The following is a 26,109-nucleotide window of genomic DNA, read 5'->3' on the forward strand; positions in this document are numbered from 1 at the left end:
GCTGAGTAGTATTCCATTGTGTATATATACCACATCTTCTTGATCCATTCATCTGTTGATGGACATCTGGGTGGTTTACGTGTCTTGGCTATTGTGAATAGTGCTGAAATGAACATGCAGGTGCATATGTCTTTTTCAAGGCAAGTTTTGTCCAGATATAATGCCCAAGAGTGCAATTACTGGGTCATATGGTAGTCCCATATTTAGTTTTCCAAGGTACCTCCAAAATGTTCTCCATAGTGGCTGTACAAGCATACATTCCCACCAACAGGGCAGGAAGGTTCCCTTTTCTTCAAACTGTATCCAGCATTTGTTTTTGTGGACTTATTAATCATGGCCATTCTGACTGGTGTGAGGTGGTATCTCATGGTAGTTGTGATTTTCAATTCTCTAGTAATCGGGGATGTTGAGAATTTTTTAATATACTTATTTTCCATTTGTATATCTTCCTTGGAGAAATGTCTATTCAGATCTTTTGCCCATTTTTCCATTGGGTTGCTCACTTTTTTGCTGTCGAATTGTGTAAGTTATTTGTATATTTCAGAGGTTGAGCCCTTGTCATTTGCATCATTTGACACTATTTTCTCCCATTCTGTAAGTTGTCTTTTTGTTTTCTGTTTGGTTTCCTTTGCTATGCAAAAGCTTGTCAGTTTGATTAGGTCCCATTGGATTATTTTTGCTTTTACTTCTGTTGCTTTGGGAGATGGACTGGAAAAATCATTTGTAAGGTTGATGTCAGAGAATGGGTTTTTTTTATTTTTTATTGTAATTTCCCCAATGTTTATTCCTACTGTACAGCATGGTGACCCAGACACACAGAGAATTTTTTCCCTATGTTCTCTTCCAGGAGTTTGATGGTATCTTGTTTTATATTTAAGCCTTTAAGCCATTTTGAGTTTATTTTTGTGCATAGTGTGAGGATGTGTTCCAGGTTCACTGATTTGCATGCAGCTGTCCGGGTTTCCCAGTAATATTTGCTGAAAAGACTGTCTTTTTCCCATTTTATGTTCTTGCCTCCCTTGTCAAAGATTAATTGACCATAGGTGTCTGGGTTTATTTCTGGGTTCTCTCTTCTGTTCCATTGGTCTGTCTGTCTGTTGTGGTACCAGTACCACACTGTCTTGATGACTGTGGCTTTGTAATATTGCCTGAAGTCTGGGAGAGTTATGCCTCCTGCTTGGTTTTTGTTCCTCAGGATTGCTTTAGCAATTCTGGGTCTTTTGTGGTTCCATATAAATTTTTGGATTATTTGTTCCAGTTCTGTGAAAAATGTCATGGATAATTTGATAGGGATTGCACTGAATCTGTAGACTGCTTTGGGGAGTATGGCCATTTTTACGTTATTTTTCTTCAACCCACAAGCATGGAATATCTTTCTATTTCTTTACATCTTCTTTAATTTCCTTGATTTATGTTTCATAGTTCTTGGCATATAAGTCTTTCGCCTCCTTGGTCAGGTGTATTCCCAGGTATTTGATTTCTGGGGGTGCAATTTTAAAAGGTATTGTATTTTTGTATTCCTTTTCTAATATTTCATTGTTAGTACACAGAAATGAAACTGAGTTCTGCATGCAGTGACAGTTTTACCACTTCTCTTCCTGTTATGATGCCTTTTATTTCTTTTGTTTGTCTGATTACTGTGGCTAGGACTACCAATACTATGTTGAATAAGAGTGGTGAGAGTAGGCATCCTTGTCTTGTTCCAGATTTTAGTGGGAAGGCTTTCAGCTTTTCTCCATTGAGTATTATATTAGCTGTGGGTTTGTCATAAATGGCTTTGATTATGTTCAGGAATGTTCCCTTTATATGCACTTTTTTTTTTTTTTGTCTTTTTGGCATTTCTAGGGCTGCTGCCACGGCATATGGAGGTTCCCAGGCTAGGGGTCGAATCGGAGCTGCAGCCACTGGCTTACGCCAGAGCCACAGCAACGTGAGATCCCAGCCGCATCTGCAGCCTACACCACAGTTCACGGCAACGCTGGATCGTTAACCCACTGAGCAAGGGCAGGGACCGAACCCGCAACCTCATGGTTCCTAGTCGGATTCGTTAACCACTGCGCCACGCGGGAACTCCTATATGCACTTTGATAAGAATTTTTATCATTAATGGGTGTTGTATTTTGTCAAATGCTTTTTTTTTCATCTATTGAGACGATCATGTGGTCTCTGACTTTGTTTTTGTTAATGTGGTGTATGATATTGATTGATTTGTGTATGTTGAACCATCCTTGTGCACCAGGGATGAACCCATCTGCTCATGTTATATGGTCTTTTTTATATGTTGTTGGATTCAGGTGGATAAAATTTTGTTGAGAATTTTTGCATCTATATTCATCAAAGATATTGGTCTATAGTTTGCTTTTTTGGTGGTATCTTTGTCTGGTTTTGGAATTAGGGTGAAGGTGGCATCACAGAATGTCTTTGGGAGTGCTCCTTCTTCTTAAACCTTTTCAAACAGTTTAAGGAGCATGGATGTAAGTTTCTCTTTGTATGTTTGGTAGAATTTGCCTGGGAAGCCATCTGGTCCTGGACTTTTATTTGTAGGGAGTGTTTTTATGACATATTCAATTTCATTTCTAGTGATAAGTTTGTTCAGTTGATCTGTTTCTTCTTGATTTAGTTTTGTTGGGCTGTAAGTCTCTAGAGAGTTAGTCATTTCTTCTAGGTTATCAAATTTGTTAGCATACAATTGCTCATAGTATTCTCTCTTGAATTTTTTAAATTTCCATAGTATTCATTGTGACTTCTTTTTCATTTTGTATTTTGTTTATTTGGGTTTTTTCTCTCCTCTTCTTGGTGAGTCTAGCCAGAGGTTTGTCAATTTTGTTTACCTTTTCAAAGAACCAGTTCTTGGTTTGATTGATTTTTTTCTATTGATTTTGAATTTCTGTTTTATTCATTTCCTCTCTGATCATTATGATTTCCTTCCTTCTACTGAGTTTAGGATTTGCTTGTTCTTCTTTTTCTAATTAATTTATGCAGTGGGTTAAGTTAACTTAAGTTGGGTTAAGATGTGAGATTTTTTTTTTTTTTTTTTTGAGGAAGACCTGTATGCTATGAATTTCCCTCTGAGCACTGCTTTTGCAGCATTCCATACATTTTGAATGGTTATGTCTTCATTATCATTTGTCTCAAGGTATTTTTTAATTTCTTTCTTGATTTCCTCATTGATCCATTGGTTTTTTAGTAGCATGATGTTTAGTCTCCAAGTCAGTTTTTTCTCATTTCTTTTCCTGTGGTTGATTTCTAGTTTCATGCCACTGTGGTCAGAGAAGATACTTGAAATAATTTCTATCTTTTTAAATTTGTTGAGGTTAGCTTTGTGCCCCAGTGTGTGATCAATTCTTGAGAATGGTCCATGTGCACTTGAGAAGAATGTATATTCTGATTTTGGGGGATATAATATCCTGAAAATGTCAATGAAGTCTAAATTTTCTGTTGTGCCATTTAGGATCTCTGTTGCCTTACTGATTTTCTGTCTAGAGGACCTGTCCATTGATGTGAGTGGGGTGTTAAAATCTCCTACTATAATTGTATTCCCATCAATTTCTCCTTTTACGTCTGTTAGTATTTGTTGGAGGTATCTGGGTGTTCCTATATTAGGAGCATATATATTGACAATTGTAATATCCTCTTCTTGAATGGATCCTTTAACCATTAAATAGTGTCCTTCTTTGTCTTTCCTAATGGCCTTCATTTTAAAGTCTATTTTGTCTGATATGAAGATTGCAATTCCTGCTTTCCTGTCTTGTCCACTGGCAAGAAATATCTTTCCCCTCCCCTCACTTAATCTATATGTGTCCTTTGCTGTAAAGTGAGTTTCTTGTAGGCAGCAGATGGAAGGTTTTTGCCCTCTGTCTCTTTTGATTGGAGCATTCATTGACATTTAAGGTGATTATTGATATATATGTATTTGTTGCCATTTTAAACCTTGTTTTCCAATTGGTCCTTTGGTTCTCTTTTATTTTTTTGGTTGGATGGTTTCCATTTGTTTTATGCTTGACTACTTTTCAGTTTTTGTCAATATAATGTTTGGTTTTTATTTGTGATTGCCCTGTTTTTTAAGTACGTAAAACCCCTTCATATATCTGCTTGCTTTAGCATGAGAGTCATATAGGCTCAAACACATCATTAAAATAAAAAAAGAATCTATATTTTCTTACTTTCCTTCCACACACTGTATGATTCTGATGTCTTTTTTTTTAACATCTTCATGTTTGGATCTGTATACTGGCTTATTTAAGTGATTGCTTTCCAATTGTGGTTTCCTCCATTCTAATTCTTCTCACCTTTTTTTTTTTAATTTAGAGAAGCTTTTTCAGTATTTCATTTAGAATGGGTTTCATACTGTTGTACTCTTTCAGCTTTTGTTTGTTGGAGAAATTCTTTATTTCCCCTTCTATTTTAAATGATATTCTTGCTGGATAGAGTATTCTAGGTTGCAATTTTTTTCCTTTCAGCAATTTATATATGGCCACTCCGTTTGGCCTGTAGTGTTTCTGTAGAGAAATCAGCTGATAGCCTTATGGTGGTTCCCTTATAATTAATGATTACTATTTCTCTTGCTGCCTTTAGAATCCAGTCTTTAACTTTTGCCATTTTTATTATAATACGTCTTGGTGTGGGCCTGTTTGGGTTCAACTTGTTTGAGGCCCTCTGTGCTTCCTATATCATGATATCAGTTTCCTTTAGATTTGGTAAGTCTTCAGACATAATTTCTTCAAATATATTAATCCCCTTTCTTTTTCTTCTCCTTCCGAAATTCCTATTATGTGTAGCTTGGCCTGCATAATATTATCCCATAGGATAATAAGCTCTTATATTGCTTTCATGGTTTTTTTCATTTGGTTTTCTGACTGTTGTTGTGATTGGGTGATTTCCGTTATTCTATCTTCCCCGTCACTAATTTGTTCCTCTGCATTATTCATTCGGCTATTTACTGCCTTTACCTCAGCTTGCATCTCTGCAAATGAATTCTCTAGTTTTTCTTGGCTCCTCCTTATATTTTCTAGGTCCTTTCTAGAGGAATCTGCATTACTGTTCATGTGCTCTCTTTATTCCTTCACTATTTTCCCTATCTCCCTTTTGAACTCAATGTCTGTCAGACTGCAGAGGTCTGTTTCATTGTTGACTGCTTTAGGTGAATTCTCCTATTCCTTTAACTGGGAATGGTTTCTGTGCTTCTTTGTCTTGCTTGCGTTTTCCTTTTTCTGTGAGTTTGGGGAAGCCTAACTATAGTTTTCTAAGGCCATTTCTATGCAAAAGTACCCCTTTATATTTTGGGGGGTTACTACTTATTTTTGGTGTGAGAATGTGAACATTTGCTGTCTCTTTCTTCGATGTAACCAGGCTGTTATCCCCAGGATGCTCAGTGTGTTTTCAGGGAGAAGGAGGCAATGGGTAGGGACAGCAGTCAGTACCTGGTAGTTGGGCTCTCAACAGCAGCAAGGACCTGCAGGAAGGTGGCACAGGCTACTCCTAGTTGCAGGGCCCTGGGAAGTGGTAATGAGTTCTAGGAAGATCTACAAGGTGACCAGAGCATTTGGCAGTGGCAGCAGCAGGGTGTGGTTTTCTCAAGGGAGTGAGAGCAACAGCTTGTGTTCAACTGTGATGCCCTCCTCTGAGGTGACTGGAACCGCAGGCGGTGCCTGCTCAGGGACCCCCTAGCGGTAGCGGGCCACAAATGCCTCTGGAGTCAGTGATAACTGCAATGGTTTGCCCACACCACCTGCAGACCATGCATGAAGCAACCCGTCTCACTTAACCCACTTAGGAGGTGCTGCACAGGCTGCTCCTAGTTGCAGGATCCTGAAAAATGACAGAGATCAGGCATATGGATACTGCCTGGAGCATTCACCAGTAGCAGCAACAGGGCCGGTGTGTTCCCAGAGGTGTGAGAGAACCAACAGGTGGTGTTGGGTCACAGTGCCCTCCTCTGTGGTGCCCCTGAGGTGACTGAGACTGCAAGTGGTATCTATTTACAGACCCCTAGTGGTGGCAGGCCACTCCCACCTCTGGAGGCAGAGATAACTACAGTGGTTTGCCCCTGCCTCCTATAGACATGCAAGAAGCACCTCGTCCTGCTTAACCCACAGGAGGTGCTACACAAGCTGCTCCTAGTTGCAGGTTCCTGGGAAAGTACAGTGATCAAGCGTCTGGGCACTGCCCAGAGTATTTGGCAGTGGCAGCAGCAGGGCGGGTGTGTTCCCACGGCAGCGAGACCAACAACAGGTGGTGTTCCATTGCAATGTCCATCTCTGTGGTGCCCTCTGAGGTGGTTGGGGCTGCAAGTGATTTTTGTTCAGGTACCTCTGGTGGCAGGGGCCATGACCACCTTGAGTCAGAGATAACTGTGGCAATTACTCCCACCACCTGCAGACCAGACAAGAAGCATCCTGTTCCACTTAGCCCTCAAAGGAGGTGCTGCAACAGCTGCTCCTAGTTGTAGGGTCTTGGGAAGGGACAGTGGCCACGTGTCTGGACGCCACCCAGAGCATTGTCAGTGGCAGCTGCAGGGCAGGTGTGTTCCCTGGGGAGTGAAAGCAACAGCGTATGGTGCTTGGTTGCAGTGCCCTCATTTCTTTCATTTTTGCCAACCCCTGAGGTGACTGGGGTCACAGGTGGAGCTCATTCACAGGCACCCAGTGGTGGCAAGCCATGCCTCCTTCTGGCCTCCGAGATCACCACCTCAGTCTGTCCCTGACACCTGGAGATTGTACAAGAGGCACCACATTGCACTTAGCCTCCTGATGCTCTTGGCCCACACAAGAGGGGCCTGGCCACTGGTACGCTGCACAAGTGACCAGTCTCCCCTAAATGAGCAAGAGGCTTTTTGCCACCCATAGTCTGAGCCAGAGCTGCCCCACTCTCTGAGACCCCGCCAGCACACGTGCATGCTTGGGCACAGGGAATTTCCTATGGCAGTCCACTCCTCCTCCTCTCACCCTCCCCAACAATGGCACCTTGCCTCTCCTGCGGGTCTGGACCTTCTCCCGGGTTCCCTCTGCCTTAGTGTTCCCCTCCCCATCCCATGGTGTAGTGTTCCCCCACCTGTGGCACTGCTCCTTAGCCCCGTGGCTGTCTCCACACCACCAACCCCATTCCTCTCCCTGGGACTGACCTCTGAAGCCTAAGTCTCAGTACCCAGCCCCCACCCAAGCATCTCAGGCTGTGGTGTCCAGGCCAGTGGTTCCGATGATCTGTGCATCTCTCACTCTGCTTTGCCTTCCTCACTCCAGCTGCTGCACTTTTTTGAACTTTTGAGGCCCACCGACTTGGCTGATCTTTCCATCAGTTAGGTGGCTTCCCAGGATGTGGGTTCCTTTTCTCCTTCACAGCTCCCTCTCAGGAATACTAGTCCCATCCTGATTACTTTTCTCTCTCTTTTTCTTTTTTTCTTTTGTTCTACCCAGTTATGTCAAGAGTTTCTTCCCCTTTTTGGATTTTTATGTTCTTCTGCCAGAATTCAGTTGGTATTCTGTGTGAGTCGTTTTACATGCAGATATGTTTATTCATGTGTTTGTGGGAGAAGGTGAGCATGACGTCTTACTCTTCCACCATCTTGCTCTGCCCCCTATGATGAGAATTCTTAATATCCAATACAGAAGAATAAGTGCCCCACTTTTCATTTTCTTCATCATCTCCTAAAATCACTGCAAAGATCTAAAAAAGGAAGTTCTGGAGCATCACAACTTGCCTCTTATAGCTCTAGAACCTGCAGGATTAAATTAGTGAAATAGTAAATCAAAACTTTAGCACTGTCCATACTTGTGGATTTCACATCTGCAAAGAAGTGTTGTAGCAAAATGGGTAAAAGAGAGAGGGTGGACCCATCAACTTATACTGAGTTTACATCTGGACATTAAATTCTTTAATGGTGAGACTGTAGACAATCATATAACCTCTCTAATCCTTGAATATTTTTATATACTTATAACTAGGAATATCTATAAAATGAGGATAGTAAAAGAACTATCTCTTAGGGATGAAATAGGGATTAAATGAGTTAAGTCAAAGTATTTGGAATGTACCTGACATATAATAAGAGCCTGAGAAGTTTGGATATTGCTCGTACCACTCCAAATCCATATTCCTTATATCAGGGTTTCTCAATGTGGAAATACTGACATTTTGGATGAGATAAGTCTTTGTTGTGAGGCTGTTCTATGTTTTATAAGATAGATCACATATGAGTCCACTAAACAAATCTCAACATACGTTAGAAGGTGGAACTTATGGTAAGTATTTTTCCAATCACAATAGCATGTAACTAAAATCAATTACAGAAAGAAAAATGAAAAAAAGCATAAACACTTAGATACTAAACAAAATGTTACTGTAAAAGTAATTGGTCAATGAAGAAATCAAAGTAAATCACAAAATACCACTAAACAAATGAATATGGAAACACAACAGTCCACAAAACAAGGGTTGTAGCAAAAGCAGTGCTAAAAGGGATGTTTAAGTGATATAAGCCTTCCTCAAGAAATAAAAAAAAATATCAAATAAACAACTTAGCCTACCACCTAAAAGACATAAAAGGAGAAAACACATTGTCCAAAGCTGGCATCAAGAAGGAAATTAAATTCAGAGAGAAGGTAAATAAAATAGAGATAGAAAATATAATAGAAAAGATCAAGGGGGAAAAAACAGCTGTTTTTTGAAAATATAAACACAAATGATAAACCATTAGCCAGTCTCACCAAAAAGAATATATCAAAAATTCAAATACATAAATATGAAAAGAAAGAAGAAGAAATAACAACTGATACCACAGAGATATAAAAAAAAATCCTAAGAGAATATTATGAACAGTTATATGGCAACAAACTGAACAACCTAAAAGAAATGCACTAATTTCCAGAAACATAAATCCTGCCAAGACAGAATCAAGAAGAAACAGACAATCTGAAATGACTAATCACTATTAAAGAAATTGAATTTGTAATAAAAAATCTAACAAAAAAAAGGAAAAATTCTAGGACTTAAGAGCTTTCAGAGGAATACTACCAAAGATATGAAGAACTAATACCTGTCCTTCTCAAACTATCACAAAAATTGAAGAGGAGAGAACATTCCTAAACTCACTATACAAGGCCACCATTACCCTGACACAAAAATCAGGGAAAGATATTCAAAAAAGGAAAGTTACGGGCCAATATCTCTAATGAATATTGACGTAAAAATCTTCAACAAAATATTAGGAAATTGAATCCAACAATATAGAAAGTGATTCCACAGTCGCAAGGATGGCTCAACATTCACAACTCAATGTGATAAAACACATTAACAAAAGGAATAATAAAAACCACATAGTCATCTCAATAGACACAGAAAAAGTATTTGACAAAACTCAACATCCTGTCTTGATAAAAAAAATATACACAATAAAGTGGGTATAGAGGGAACATAACTCAATCTTAAGCCATTTACAACAAATCCACATCTAACATCATACTCAATGGTGGAAAGCTGAAAGCCTTTCCTCTAAAATCAGGAACAAGACAAGGATGCAACTTCTATATAACATAGCACTGGAAGTCCTACCCACTGCAATCTGACAAGAAAAATAAATAAAAAATGTCTAAAATGGAAGAAGAGATATTATCTGCAGGTGACATGATACTTTATACAGAAAACCCTAGGAGGTCCCCTTGTGGCTCAGTGAGTTATTAATCTAACTAGTAAACATGGGGATGCAGGTTCAATCCCTGGATTCACTCGGTGGGTTAAGGATACATGGTTGCCATGAGCTATGGTGTAGGTCTCAGATGTGGCTCAGATCCTATGTTGTGTAGTCTGGTAGCTACATCTCCAATTCTACCCCTAGCCTGGGAACTTCCATATGCTGCAGGTGTGTCCCTAAACAGCAATAAAAAAAAAACCACTAAAATCTCCATGCCAAAACTATTAGAACTAACACTGAAATTCAACATTGCTCCAGGATATAACATTAATACACAGAAATCTGTTGTGTTCCCATACACTAATAATGAAGTATCAGAAAAAAGAAAGTAAGAAACAAATAGCATTTAAAATACCTTCAAAAAGAATAAAATACATAGGAATAAACTTAACCAAAAAGGTGAAATACATATAATGTGCAAACTATGCAACACTGATAAAGGAAATGGAACATGATATGAAGAAATCTAATGACATTCTATGTTCTTGAATACAAAGAATTAATATTGTTAAAATGACATACTACTCAAAGCAATCTATAGATTTAAAGCAATCCATATCAAATACCCATGACATTTTTCACAGAACTAGAATAATCCTGAAATTCATATGGAACCACAATTGGCAAATAAATATTGAGGAAAAAAACAATCAAAACAAAAAAGAAGCTGGACATATCACATGCCCAGACTTCAGAGTATACTACAAAGCTATAGTAATCAAAACAGCATGGTACTGACACACACACACACACACACACACACACAAAAAAACAGACACAAAGATCAATGGAACAGAATAGAGAGCCCAAAAAAAAACCCAACACTTATGCTCAATTAATCTACAACAGAGGAGGCAATAATATACAATGAAGAAAAGACAATCTGTTCAACAAACAATGCTGGGAAAATGAAACAGCTACATATAAAATAGTAGGATGTTAACATTTCCTGACCATATGCAAAAAAAACTTGAAATGGATTAAAGACTTAAATGTAAGACATAAAACCATAAAACCCCTAGAAGAAAGCATAGGCAGAATGCTTTCACATAAATGGCAGCAATTTTTTTGCATCTAACTCTTAAGGCTAATGAATTAAAAACAAACATAAACAACTGGGACCTAATTAAACCTAAAAGCTTTTCCAAAGCAATGAAAACCATTAACAAAATGAAAAGATAATATACTGAATGGGGGAAAATATTTACAAATTATTTGATCAATATGGGGTTAATATCCAATCTACATAAACATCATACAACTCAACATCAAACAGGCAAACAAACAATAACAAACAACCTGATTTCAAAATGGGTGGAAAAACCAAACAGACATTTTTCCAAAGAAGACACATGTATAAATTCCCAATATCACTCATCATTAGATAAATGCAGGTGATACACCTTACATCTGTCAGAATGGCTATCACCAAAAGTCTACAAATAGCAAATACTGGAGAGGATGCAGAGAAAAGAGAACCCTTGTACACTGTGGAAATGTAAATTGGTGCAGCCAGTATGGAAAAGAATATCAACTCTTCAAAAAACTAAAAATAGATATAAGCTATGAATCAGCACTTCAATTATTGTGGGCATATCTGGTAAAAATATGAAAACACTCATTTAAAAAGATACATGCACCCCAATGTTCACAGAAGCACTATTTACAATTGCCAAGATACAGAAGTAATGCAAATGCCCATCAACAGATGAATGGAAAAAGATATGGTAGATAGATAGACAGATAAATAGACAGATAGGAAGACAGTTGAATATTACTTGGCAATAAAAAGACTAAAATTCTGTCATTTGCAACAACATGAATGGACCTAGGCAACATTATGTTTAGCGAAATAAATCAAAGAAAGACAAATACATATGTTATCATTTATAGATGGAATCAAAAATAAATCAAATGAATGTATATGCAAAACAGAAACAGGCTCACAGATATAGAGAATAAACTACTTATTAAGAAAAAGGAGAGGGAAGGGGTAGGAGCAAGTATGTGTATGGGACTAAGAAATACAAACTACTACTTATAAATAATAAGCAACAAGCATATATTGTGTAGTACAGAGAATTATAGCCATTACCTTTTAATAACTTGTAATGGAAGATAGTCTGTAAAAATAATAATTATGCTATACATCAAAAACTAATATAATATTATAAATCAACTATACACCAATAAAAAGAGGTGGAAGAATGTGTATTCTGATTTTTTTGGATGTAATGTTGATTAAGTCTAACTTTTCTGTTGTGCCATTTAAGATCTCTGTTGCCTTACTGATTTTCTGTCTAGAGGATCTGTGCATTGATATGAGTGGGATGTTAAAGTCTCCTACTATGATTGTAGTCCCAATAATTTCTTCTTTTTTGTCTGTTAGTATTTGTTGGAGGTATCTGGGTGCTCATATATTAGGGGCATATATATTGATGACTGAAATATCCTCTTCTTGGAAGTATCCTTTTACCATTAAATAGCATTCTTATTTGTCTTTATGTACGTCCTTCATTGTAAAGTCTATTTTGTCTGATATGAGTATTGCAACTCTTGCTTTCCTGTCTTATCCATTTGCATGAAATATCTTTTCCCATCCCCTCACTTTCAATCTGTATGTGTCCCTTGCTCTAAGGCAAACTCATGGAAGAGAACACAGGCAAAACATTCTTTGACATAAACCTACAAATGCTTTCTCAGGTCAGTCTCCCAAAGCAACAGAAGTAAAAGCAAAAATAAACCAGTGGGACCTGATCAAACTGACAAGCTTTTGTATAGCAAAGGAAACCAAAAAGACAACTTACAGAATGGGAGAGAATAATTTCAAATGATACAACTAACAAGGGCTTAATCGCCAGAATACACAAGCAACTTATACAACTCAACATCAAAAAAGCCAAAAATCCAATGGAAAAATGGGCAAAAAACCTGAACAGACATTTCTCCAAGGAAGACATACAGATGGCCAACAAGCACATGACAAGATGCTCAACATCACTGATTACTAGAGAAATGCAAATCAAAACTACCATGAGATACCACCTCACACCAATCAGAATGGCCATCACTAATAAGTGCACAAATAACAAATGCTGGAGCGGGTGTGGAGAAAAGGGAGCCCTCCTGCACTGTTGGTGGGAATGTAAGATGGTACAACCACTATGGAGAACAGTATGGAGGTATCTTAGAAAACTACACATAGAATTGCCACATGATCCCGCAATCCCCACTCTTGGACATAGATCCAGACAAAACTTTCCTTGAAAGACACATGCACCCGCATGTACACTGCAGCATTATTCACAATAGACCAAGACATGGAAACAACCCAAATGTCCACTGACAGATGATTGGATTAGGACTATGTGGTACATATACACAATGGAATACTGCTCAGCCATAAAAAAGAGCAAAGTAATGCCATTTGCAGCAACATGGATGGAATTAGAGACTCTCATACTGAGTGAAGAAAGAAAGAGAAAGACAAAATCATATGATAGGCACTTATATCTGGAATCTAATATATGGGACAAATGAAATTTTCCACAGAAAAGAAAATCATGGACTTGGAGAATAGACTTGTGGTTGCCAAGGTGGAGGAGGAAAGAGTGGGGTGGATGGAGTGCTTGGGGTTAATAGATGCAGACTCGCGTTTGGAATGGTTTGGCAATGAGATCCTGCTGTGTATCACTGGGAACTATGTCTGGTCACTTATGATGGAGCATGATAATGTGAGAAAAAAAGAATGCATACATGTTTGTGTAACTGGGTCACCGTGCTGTACAGCAGAAAACTGAAAGAACACTGTAAACCAGCTATAATGGAAAAAAATAAAAATCATTATATAAAAAAAATTTAATAAAATAAAAACATGAAAAAAGAGGGGGCAAAATCTGGACAATGAAGCAAGGGAGGATACTAAAATTAGTTAAGGACTGTTTTCCTGACTAAACATCTAAGTGAGTGTAGCAAGTAAGGCACATTTTCATGTACTTATTGGACATCTACACATTTTCCCTTTGGATGTGTCTAATGAATCATTTGCCAATATATTAAATGATTTTTTTTATCATTGAGATATATTTTAATTATTAAGTTTTTATATATTTTGGATATAATGTCTTTATCAAATCTAAGTATCACAAATATTCTTTGAGTCTATGGCTTGCCTTTGATTATTTTTTGATAAATAGATGTTTTTCTTTGGGTTTTAGTGTTTCTAGATTATGCCTAAGTAATCTGTATCTACACCAACATACTTTCCTATGTTTTCTTTTAGAAGATGTATGTTTCAGTTTTGTGTCTCTTGTTTTGACCCATCTTAAATTAATTTTTGTGTATGGTGTTAAGTAACAATCAAGTTTAACAATTTTTTAATGAATAGTTAATATTTCCAACATCAGTTTCTTAGATTTTTCTTTCCATATGGAATTGTTTTATTACTTGGTTGAAAGCCAATTAACTGTATAAGTGGGGATCTTTTACTGAATCTTCTATATTATCCATTACTTGTCTATTTTATAACAAACCTAAGTGGTCTTGATTATCTGAACATTACACTAAGCTTTAAAATCAGTAAGTCTTCTGTGTCATGTAGAGTTCTCCAAGAAGCAGATGCTAAGAAATAATTAGACCTGAAAAACATTTCTTGTAGTAAAATCTGTGCAGTATAAAATAGTAGGTAATAAGAGTCAGTGATAAAGTCCTTCAAATCCAGATGAAAGACTGACACTTAAAGGAGAGAGAGAAGTAAGGACTGGGTAGGGAAATTTCAGACCATTAGGCAGTTCTAAAAGGTCTCAGTAATAATGACAGGAAGTCCCTATACAAACATTGCCTATTAGGAGATACCTAATATATCACCATAATTTGCCTAGTTCCTGTATGACCCACCACGTTAAACCATTGGGTAAAGACATGCCAGAGTAAGAGTAAGCATGGACTCTGCCTGAACAATATGAAGGATCCAAAGATGTATCAGCTATAGACTTTCAGTCAGCGATGTTCCCCATTGCTGGTTCTCTTGAAAGGGAGCAGAGCAGCAAGTCTATGTGAGCAACAGTCCTTCCTCCCTCAAAATGAATTGTATCCTAAAGTTCTTCCCGATCTATTTATTTACTATGGTTTGTTATTTACCATTAATTTCATTAATTATTATTTATAACAATAAAATTTATTATTGTCATTATTCAAATGAGATAACACAATTCAACAAGTATTTCTTGTCCTCCAATAGAATTTTAAATAAACAAATGGGAAAAGCACTGGAGAAATAGGGAAATTATAGGAAATAGCATCTACTAAATCTGTTTATTATCTTATTGATGAGATAAGGTGCTATGGTCAAACACTGAAATCTTAGCTCCCAAAGGTGATGATATTAGGAGGTGGGACCTTTAGGAGATACTTAAGAAAACGAAGCTGGAACCCTCATAATTGAAATTAGTGCCTTACTAAAGACATTCAATAGAAATCAGTAGCCTCTTCCACCATGTGAACATAGAATGAGAAGGGCACGACCCAAAAAAGTATGCTCACCCATTCATGCTTGAACCCTGATCTTTTGGCTTTATACTTCTAGAACAATCAGAAATAAATTTCTGTTATTTATAAGGCACTGAGTCTGTGGTATTTTGTTACAACAGCCTGAAAGAACTGTGACACATGTTTAAATAAGCTATAAAACATTGCCAGGAACATAGTTTATTGTCATTAATATAAACCTTTTTTCATGATAAAATCATATTAGATAAGTAATACAATGCCTAACATATTTCTATGAACTTCATATTCAATATCTTTTTTTAAGTGATAAGTAACAAACTCTGCTTAAGAACTATATACTCTTTTTCAAAATATTTGATGTCATTTTAGATAGTAATGAATGCAAGTTTTATAATACACCAGTCAGCTCCCTGACTGGAATACTAAGGTTCATGTGCATTATTCCTTCAGCCATACTCTTAATACCATCTTTGGCAACAAAATGTGATGCTACATGTATTCCCTTCCATATTCAATGAACTAAGCTCATAGAGGGTCTCAAAAAACAGGTGATGTGTGTAAAGGTTTTGCCAATCTCAAATGGAACAAGATAGGACAAAATATAAGAAGAAATTTTATAAGAAAAAATACAACAAAAGAAAAAGTTCAGGGAATCTGATTATAATTTAAGCTAGACACTAGTATGTACTGAAGATGTTTTATTGAATCTTGTTGTCTATACCAGCAATAGTATGGACAATAATGAGAATGTTTCAATAGTGTTTGGCATTTATATGTTCAGATGAGGAAGACATAATTTTACTTTTCTGTGACTTACGACTGACCATACTGTCCAAATTAGGAATAACTCAGAAGACTAAAATATGAGAAAATGATTTTTTAAAAGGTCAGCATATTTGTTCCCTTCATAATCATGTTAGTTATTCTGCAAACTGACATGAGGTGCAAGAGATAGGAAAAAATGAGACAAGATCAGCTATAAAGAAAAGGATAAGACAAGGCTATTTTATCAAACATGACACAATATGTAGGAGCAATATGGTGATAAAGATTCTTCTTGAAAAACACTGATAAAAAATAACTGAAAAACTAATTTCTTTACAATATTGATGCATCAAATTAGAACATGGTTCTCCACTGAATTTTAAATAGGGATTTTTTCAGCGTAACTTTGATATCCTTGTTCCTCAAACTGTAAATCAAAGGATTGAGCATGGGCACCACGTTAGTATAGAAAACAGAAGAAACCTTTCCCTGCTCCATAGATCCAGGAGAAGAATATTTAAGATACATGAATGCTGCTGAACCAAAAAACAGTGAAAGAGCAATAATGTGGGAGCTACAAGTACTGAAGGCTTTCGATCTTCCTTGAGCAGATTTGATATGAAGAATGCTAGTGATGATGAAGATGTAAGAAATCAGAATGGTGAAACTCGGCACGGTGATATTAACACCCACCACAATGAGAACTACGACCTCATTGACATAAGTGCTGGTGCAAGAGAGTTGGAGCAGTGGGAGGATGTCACACAAGTAATGGTTGATAACGTTAACACTGCAGAAGGTTAGTCTAAGCATGCACCCTGTGTGGGCAGAGGCTCCAGCAAGTCCCATCACATATGCAGCCAAAGCGAGCACTGAACAGACCTGATGGGACATGGTGACCTTATACAGCAGCGGGTTACAGATGGCCACATAGCGATCATAGGCCATTGAGGTCAACATATAGCATTCGGAGATGACAAAAAACAGAAAGAAAAACAGCTGAGTCATGCACCCGACGTAGGAGATGATATTCCCCCTGGATACAAAGCTCATGAGCATCTTGGGCGTGAAAACAGAAGAGTAACAGAGATCAATGAAGGAAAGGTTGAAGAGGAAATAGTACATGGGGGTGTGGAGGTGAGAATTTAGACCAATAAGAATGATCAAGCTGAGGTTGCCCACCATGGTGACGATGTAGATCATTAGAAACAAGTAAAAGAGGGGTTGCTGGAGCTCTCGACGCTCTGTTAATCCAGCAAGAATAAACTCAGTCACTAAGGAGTCATTTCTAGCCAGCATGTTCAGCTTCAGATATCTGTGAGAACAGAAGAAAACCCCATTAAGACGGAACATAGCCTTACTGTCCTTACATGAGCTTTATGAGAAAGAGATTCAGACTGGCAGAGATGACACAGTCCTTCTTTGCTTCATGGGGTCTGAAGGTACTGCTACCCACACCCCTCAACATTTTAATCACTGTCTTTTTCTGCACTAGTTGTATGTGGTAAACAGCTGTTCTGTCTTTACTAGAAGATAAAGGCATGGGGTAGCTGGGTAACAAGCCTACCTGCTGATGGGCTTCAGCAGTGGGGTATAGCCGCATCACCCCATCCTATTCATCTGATCAGTCTCTTTTTATTTCCTACTCATGCTTTCCTCACCCTAACAGATATTTCAGTATCCTCACGATGACCTTCAAGAAAGAGAGGATTCCTATGGGGCAGAGACCCTACCAATATTCTGTTTTACAGAAGAGAGTTGCTAACAGTCTATGGAATTTTCAGATACCTGAATACAAGGTATCTCATGAAGTCAATAATTGCTAACAGGTATGGAGGAGAGCCTTGGTAGATTAAACTTTACACTTAACAGTCCATATTCTCCTCCTCCGTTCTATCCTAGCTGGAGAGAGGATGAATCAAGGAAGATGGATGTGCTTTCCTGGGTTTTGTAGAATGGTACGCAGTAAAAACATAATTAACCTGGGCACTGATTAAATTAGCTGTTAAGTTACTGAAAATACATAAAGCGCTATGCTTATTATGACCTGAAAACACACCTAGTACATTTAATATATTTCAACAAAAATGTTTAGGGAAAAAACATCTTTTCCTCTCATGTTGCTATGTTCGGGATTTGTCACCTGGAACTGCTACATTTCTCCTATTCCCAGAATGAGGGTGAAGTCAACACAGAGGGTATGCTGAGACCAGTGCACACGGTAGAATCAGAGCTCCAGATTTTGGAGTTTCTTGTTATTCAATGTAAACATGTTTCCTCATTTCTAAACAACAGAGAGAGATTTTTAAAAAAATACAAAAGAAATTTGGTTAACTCACTCTCATTCCGTTGAGGGAACTCAGTGCTGAGAGAACTTCACGTGCGTTTCACCTCCACTGTCCTGGAGGCAGAACTGTCTTTGGAGATGTCAAAGTTGAGCAGACATGGTCACACAATCTTCTCCCTTTACTGGCAAAAGAATGATAGCATAGATAGCACAGTCTGAAGGTTCCAGGAATCAGTCTAAGGTTCAGATTAAACTTGTAGTTACAAATTTTATTGAGAGATTGTGAAGGCAAACCAGAGACTTGGCATCTGAGCCACCATATCATAGAGTAGCATGGCATTTGCTTAAGGCTTATAATTCTTTTATACCTGATTAGAAATTCATGTGTAGGCTTTCTCTAGGACTTGGCATCCAGATAAACTCTATAGGGAAGAAATGGGTGTCTTTGTTCTACCCTAATCATGACAGTAAATATCAGTTTGCCAACAGGGAATATATTACCCCCAGAGCACAGAGAAAGGATCCGCTCTGTACCTCATAAAGACTAAATAATTAATGTTCTGGGAAATTTCGCTATCACACTAGGTAACATATTAGTTTTAGCAAAGATTTATAAATATTTCAGTAAATGTTATTAATTTTGTTTTTTAAAATAGTTTGAGTAATTTTTGAGTATCATTGTTTATGAATATTTTACAGGCATGTAACAAAAGGATATTTTAAATTGTTCTTAGAGATTTTCATTTCAATCAAATGTCATTTGATATAATCACGACCCAATATGTCAGGAAAACTTACTTTGGGTTGTTCAGACTCAACATGTATTTGCTTTTAATAGATTAAAATAAAATCTATAAGAAAAATCACTGTTCATAGGCTTCCATTTCAAGAAAATACGACTTTAGAATTTCTAGATATGTATTAACTTCTACGGTGCTTGTGAGAATACAGCTTATTTTGAAATGAGTATAGATTCACAGGGAGTTTCAAAAATAATGCAGAGTGCCTTGAATTCTATCCAGCTTCCTATCATGATGCCATCTTCAACAACTGTAGTATAACAGAAAAACCAGGAAATTGGCACTGGTACAATAATGATAACAATATTTCAGGACTACAGATATTATTGAGATTTTCACAGTTTTCCATGCACTGTTTTTTTTTTTGTTTGTTTGTTTGTTTGTTTGTTTTATCCTTATGAGTATACTTTATTTGTCCTTGAAAAAAAATACATCCAATATACCTTTCAGAATGATTTACTAGGTGTTATTGTTACGGTGTTCAATATTGTTCAATACTGAACTACCATACTGAGTACCACTCTCCACTCTGCTTTAGTTCTTTTTTTTTTTTTTTTTCCCACTGTACAGCAAAGGGATCAAGTTATCCTTACATGTATACATTACAATTACATTTTTCCCCCCATCCTTTGTTCTGTTGCAATATGAGTATCTAGACAAAGTTCTCAATGCTACTCAGCAGGATCTCCTTGTAAATCTATTCTAAGTTGTGTCTGATAAGCCCAAGCTCCCCATCCCTCCCACTCCTTCCCCCTCCACTGACTGTTTTTATCATGAGTGTCTGTGTCTGTGTGTCTATGAAATTTGATCACTTATATATGTTCATGTAACCACCACATATCTTCTGACGATGACTAACCCGTTTATCTCTATAGCCATTGGGAGGACAACAAATGATCATACAATATGTAATCTCTGAGATTGGTTTCTTCACTAGGCATGATGCCCTTAAGATTCAACACCATTGTTACATGAATCAGCAGTCTGTTACTTTCATTGCTGAGTAGCATTTTCATTTTTTACAATTTAAGTTTATTCCACCATCTATAGAAATTCAGATACTGCTATATTCTTGTAGGAATTCAAAATTAAATCTGTTTTATTTCTGGAACTTGACCATGGCAGAGGCTAAAAAAGCAGCTGAAACTGGTTTTTATTTGGATTCTCTTCAAATAAATCTGAATCAGGGGTTCTCAATCTTTCTTCTCCAAAAGTAAGACTGAGACATTCATATTTTTAGTAGGTTGTAAAATCAGTAAAAGACAAGGGGAAAACAAGGCATGTCCCAGCATTACTCTTATGTGAAATTATGTAACATCTTCACTATTAGTCATAAGCAAATTAGGAAAAGGCATTTGGTTAAAACAGAATTTCTATTATCTACAATTTACTATGATTCATTCAACCCCAGGACACATGACAGAGTTTCAGAACTGCAAATAAATACCCCTGCAACAATCATATTTCCCATCTAGAGTAGTGTTTATATAAATTTAGGGGTATTTTTCTTTATTCTTACAATGTACAGCCAAATAAGTAAATGACACCATCAGAGAAAGAAGTTATAAATAAACAAAAGAGGAAGCCTACAATGAAACCTCTGGTGCTAAAATCAGAAATAACATGATTTATTAAATATATCTTAAGTCACACAGATACAGAGATACTATAAATAGGTAGACAAACAGATAGATAGCTTTAGATGCTGATGAAAGAAATCAAAGAACACTCTCTAACACCATACACAAAAATAAATTCAAAATAGATTAAATACCTAAATATAAGACTGGAGAGTATAAAAATCTTGGAAGAAAATACAGGCAGAACACTCTCTAACAATCACCACAGCAGTACTTTCTCAGATTCACCTCCTAGAGTAATAAAAATAAAAATAAACAAATGGGATACAAATAAACTTAAAAGTTTTTTCAGAGCAAAGGAAACTATAAACAAACCAAAAAGACAACATACAGAATGGGAGAAAATCTTTGCCAATGAAGTGATCAACAAGGGATAAATCTCCAATATATAGAAAAAATTATACAGCTTTACAACCCAATCAAAAAATGGGTAGAATATCCAAACAGACATTTCTCCAAGAAGATAGACAGATGACCAAAAGCAGGAAAAGATTTTCAACATCACTAATTATTAGAGAAATGCAAATCAAAACTACCATGAGGTATCACCTCACACAAGTCAGAATGGCCATCATCAAAAAGTCTATAAACGCTGAAAAAAACAGATTCACACTGCTAGATACCTTAAACTAACACAACATTGCAAATCAACTTACTCAAATACAATTTGATTTTTAAAAGTTAAATTTTGAAAAAGGAAAACAAAAAAATTGGAGTAATATGTAAAGTGTCGAAATAAAAAATTATATCACCAACCTCAAATTCTATAGTCAATAAAATTATCCTTCAAATAGAAACTGAAATAGTTGTTTTATTAGACAAACAAAATCTGAGAGGATTTATTGCCAGTCAGACTGGACTAATAAAAATATTAAATGAAATACTTCAGGCAAAAGCAAAATAATACAGGTAAGAAGACTGAATTGGCATAAAGAAAAATGAGCATCAGGGAAGGAAAAAATGGAGGTTAAATAAAATATTTTCTTTTCCTTTGTCTTAATTCTTCTGAAATATACCTGTATTTAAAATAATAATAGTAACAATACATTAGTAATTACAACATGGAACAAGAGAGTGAATAAGAGCCATGTTACAATGGACAGGAAGAAAGAAGCAGAAATATTCTAAGGTAACATCACTACACATAAACTGGTAGAGTGTTATTTAAGGTGGGTTGAGATTAATTTAAAATGTATTTTAAACTATAGGGAAGCAAGTGGAATGTTTTAAAAAGAAGTACAATTGGTATGCTATGCTACAATTGGTATTATATTTGGTATAATATAAAATGCTTAATGAAACCTGAAGAATAAGAAAAGGGAAGAATAAGAAAAAGGAAGAAAATATGAAAAAGAAACAAAAATCATGCACACTAGCAGATAGCAGTTTTATGTATAATAGACATTAATCTAATTATATTTGTAATCTATTTTAAATGTGAATGGTCTAGATAGGTCAGTAAAAAGACATATTTTCAGAGAGGATAATGAAACAAGCCCCAGTTCCATAATGTCTATAAGAAATTCATTTTAAAAATAAAGCTTAGGAAAAAGCAAAAGGATCAAGAAGTACATACCATGACAACGCTCAAAAGACAGCTAGAGTCACTGTATTAATTTCAGAAATCAGACATAAGAACAAGGAAGCTTACCAGGAACATTTAATCTTGATTTAATTAAAGAGACATGATACAGAAGGATAAGGATCAAGCAGGCAGAAAAATCAGTAAGGATAATTAATAGTGCCCAAATAGCAAATCAACTTGTTCTAATTGAAACCAATAACACTGGGAGATGGAATAGCATCCAACAGCAGCAGATACACATTGTTCTCAAGCTCATGGAACAGGGAATGGGTTTCTATCTCTCCTAACTCAGTGCTGATGAAAAGAGAGATGTGGATGCCTGGGGTCAGCTAAGAACAAGGGAAAGGGCAGGCAGCTTGCTGAAGCCCGCACAGCCCTGCCCTGGCTTCTCCTGAGGTTTCCCACCAGAAGGGAAGGAGAGGAGTGGACCATGCCTCCAACATCCTGGACTTTCCAATACTTGTTCTAAAATCTGAATTCTGGTAAACATTTCCTCAGAAAGCATTAACTCTGCACAAATGTAAACATATTTAAAATATAGAAACATGCATTTCCTGAAATCTTGATGAATATTATTTTTGATCAACTTAAAATTCAAAGTCAATTAAGAAGATTCAAATAGAGAGATTAGTCTTTCAGTAAAATAAGTTTGATAAGTATACCTTTTGACTATCAAATTTGATATAACTGCATTGAGACTTAAATGATAGGTTTCTAGCATAAATTCCAACTCTTTTAAAAAATATTTCATAGCATTTAGTAAATACTTCATGGATTAGTATATTTCATGCATTTAGTAAAGATGTGTGTTACTTTCTAGGGCTACCATAACAAAATATCAGAGTACGTGGCATAAAGAACAGAAACCTTTTTTTTTCACTGCCCTGGAAGCATTCAGTCCAAGATGAAGGTATTGGCAGGTTTGATTTTTCCTTGGCTTGCAGATGGCAACCCTCTCCCTATGTCTTCATGTGCTCTTTCTTCTGTGTGAACACACTCAGGCTCCAGCAAAAGCCCATTTTCCTCTTAGCTGAAATGTCTCCTCCTCAGAAAAGCTTTTCCTCTTAGCTGAAATGTCTCCTCCTCAGAAAAGCTTTTCCCAAACATCCAGTCTCTATTAACCACACAGTGGTTACTGTCTCGTGGCTTTGATTTAAGGCTCTGCATAGCATTCTTCTGCTCTATGCATATGGCTCCCTTCATTTACTCACCTCTGTCTCCTCCTCCTGCCCACTTGCACCCCAGCTCCACCTTCCCATAGATAATTAGCCCTTTTAGGGCACAGACATGGTCTGTCTTCTTCACCATTGTATCTCTGATGTCTAAAACAGATTCTAATACAGCGCAAGTGCTCAATTTCTATTTGCTGATTAAATAAACCACATCATTTGAACCACATAACTGCAGGGACAAAGGGGAAAATGAAAACACTAAGTGAAAATGCTGACTGACAATGAATAAGAGTTCTTAAAGTCTGTTTGAGGAAAGGACAAAAACTTTTATTCCTCTGCTCATAAAAGTTCTTCTCAATGAAGACAGCATGTCCTATCACCCACACTTCCTGCCCTAAAGTCCCAAGAAGTAAAACCCAATGCCACTTCCTTTATTCCTGACTGACCTAAATGGTCATCTTCCTTTCCTGTCCTTAGCAAATAGAATCAGAAGAAAATCTCCCTTTACTACACTCCCTTGATACTCAAGTGAGGAGAGATTAGAGACCAGGGTGAGGGGGCACTTCCCTCTACTTCTCACTTGGAGAAACAAAGGAAATCTCCCAGACAAAAGCCCCTCTAGCACTCTAAAGACCACCCTCAGTTCTCAAACTCCATAGCCTTTAAATAGCTGGTTACTAAACAAGTGAATAAATGACTGAATGCAAAGCCCACCAAAGTCCACATCTCCATGACAAAACTTCACCCAGAATTCCAGACATGTCTCAGTCAAAAATCTTACAACCTTACCATTCCTGGATTCATCACCACTCAACCTTTTTTACTTAAAGCCTTATAACGTCTGCAATTAAGCTCAAGAATGACAGAATGAACTACATTCCCTCCTTTCTATGAAAGAATAAAGGGGTGATCCTCCTCTTCCTTATGGTTTTCTTAGGTAGTGATTATGTAATTACATTAATTCACCCTATTATTTAAATCATTTACATTTTTTGTTTGTGTGCATTTCTTACTACTATCTCCATAGCTTTATATGTTTTTTGCTGTTTCGAGGATTTGGTGTCAATAACTAACACAGATTCCATTTAGGAGATCACTCTTTTCCTCAAAGTCTTACTCAGTGCCATTTGGACATCTTTGTTCCTCAAACTGTAGATAAAAGGATTCATCATTGGCCCCACAATGGTGTAAAAAACTGTGGAAACTTTCTCTTCATCCAAAGACCCAGCAGGAAAAGGCTTAAGGTACATGAATGCTGATGACCCAAAGAAAAGAGAAACCACAGTTATGTGGGAGCTGCAGGTACTGAAGGCTTTGGACCTGCCCTCTGTAGAGCGAATGCGGAGGACACTGGAGAGGATCAAGGTATAAGAAATGGAGATGGTGAGACTGGGCACTATGAGACTGATGCCCACTACAATGAAAACCACCAGCTCATTGATGTAGGTGCTTGTGCAGGAAAGCTGGAGGAGAGGAGGTATGTCACACATATAATGGTTGATGATGTTGCCATCACAGAAGCTGAGTCTCAGCATGCACCCAGTGTGGGCCACAGCACCCACCAGCCCCATCACATATGCACCCACTGTCAGCATGAGGCAGACCTGATGGGACATGGACACCTTGTACAGAAGGGGCTTACAGATGGCCACATATCGGTCATAGGCCATTGATGTCAAAATAAAGCACTCATCAATAACAAAGAAGGAGAAGAAATAGAGCTGAGCCATGCACTCTGCATGAGAGATGATGTTCCGGTTTACAAAAGTCATCAGCATTTTAGGGGTGATGACAGAGGAGTAGCAGAGATCAACGAAGGAAAGGTTGAAGAGAAAGTAGTACATGGGAGTGTGCAGGTGAGGGTTCAGACCAATCAGAATAACCAAGCCGACGTTCCCCACCATAGTGACCACATAGGTTCCCAAGAAAATGTAAAAGAGAGGCAGCTGGAGTTCCGGCTGTTGTGTTAAACCCAGCAGGATAAACTCAGTCACTGAAGAGACATTCCCTGGGGCCATTCTTCCCTAGGAAATATCTGTGGGAATAGGACAAAGGGTAACATTAAAATGAGTGCCCAACTCTCCTCACCCAACCCCACTATAACAAGATTCAAACCCAGAATGCAAGAATGGACCCAAGCCCACCCTTCTATGTGCCTTTGTTTTCTCCTTAGTATGAAGGCTGAGGGAATTGTTAAAGATGTGTATCAAAAACTCTAATGGGCAAGTTCTGGAGGGATAAGATACAGTAACCCTGTGACCACTCATGACTACAGCATCTCTGCTCCACTTCAGCTGGGACAGTCTACCAGGCCCACCTAGTGATCAATGGTTATCTCAACATACAGAAGATAGGTCATTTCAGGGAATCCTTGCCTTCCACAGACAAGGTTTGGAAGCAGTATAACAGGAGAGAGAAAATTCAACACTCACCCTTTTACATGGGACTTTAATCTTGCTGAGTTAACAGCTCAGAGAAAGAGAGTAATTTCCATCCCACTTGAATGTCTGACAAAGGACTTCCACAGGCTCTCAAAAAGGTCCTAATGTCTCTGTCTGCTGAAAGCAGCACAGACTCAGAAAACTCAGATGTGAGTCACTATTGGAAGGTATCAAATGCCAAAATCAAGGTCAGCTCACCTCATTAACTCTTCTCCACTGTTTACAC

The 26,109-nt window shown here is 37.3% G+C and overlaps 2 protein-coding genes across 3 annotated transcripts; both read right to left on the minus strand.

Annotated features, from left to right (window-relative positions):
• Nucleotides 1–16,312: 16,312 nt before the first annotated feature.
• On the minus strand, nucleotides 16,313–18,423 carry LOC110262283 (olfactory receptor 8B3-like). The gene is made up of 2 exons (XM_021102687.2): nucleotides 18,298–18,423; nucleotides 16,313–17,273 (listed from the first exon to the last, which is right to left on the minus strand). The coding sequence occupies exon 2, from the start codon at nucleotides 17,255–17,257 to the stop codon at nucleotides 16,313–16,315; it is 945 nt and encodes a 314-aa protein (XP_020958346.2). The 5' UTR covers nucleotides 17,258–17,273; nucleotides 18,298–18,423.
• Nucleotides 18,424–24,527: 6,104 nt separating this feature from the next.
• Nucleotides 24,528–25,469, minus strand: LOC100511340 (olfactory receptor 8B3-like). Of its 2 annotated transcripts, XM_084978244.1 has the most exons (2): nucleotides 25,095–25,460; nucleotides 24,528–25,064 (listed from the first exon to the last, which is right to left on the minus strand). In XM_084978244.1, exons 1-2 carry the CDS (start codon nucleotides 25,458–25,460, stop codon nucleotides 24,528–24,530), a joined length of 903 nt encoding a protein of 300 aa, XP_084834370.1. The 2 variants fall into 2 exon arrangements, with proteins under 2 accessions (XP_084834370.1, XP_003130021.3); XM_003129973.3 differs by having other exon boundaries at nucleotides 24,528–25,469.
• Nucleotides 25,470–26,109: the final 640 nt, after the last annotated feature.

The sequence above is a fragment of the Sus scrofa genome, chromosome 9, assembly GCF_054392235.1.
Source record: "Sus scrofa isolate SSC_HxYL_T2T_F1_AM1 chromosome 9, Sscrofa_HxYL_maternal_Yorkshire_Landrace_v2.0, whole genome shotgun sequence".
Taxonomy (NCBI): domain Eukaryota; kingdom Metazoa; phylum Chordata; class Mammalia; order Artiodactyla; family Suidae; genus Sus; species Sus scrofa.

What these genes read in the sequence shown, in the direction of transcription:
- LOC110262283 (XM_021102687.2), bottom strand. Translation starts at nt 17,257, where the DNA reads ATGCTGGCTAGAAATGACTCCTTAGTGACTGAGTTTATTCTTGCTGGA.
- LOC100511340 (XM_003129973.3), bottom strand. Translation starts at nt 25,460, where the DNA reads ATGGCCCCAGGGAATGTCTCTTCAGTGACTGAGTTTATCCTGCTGGGT.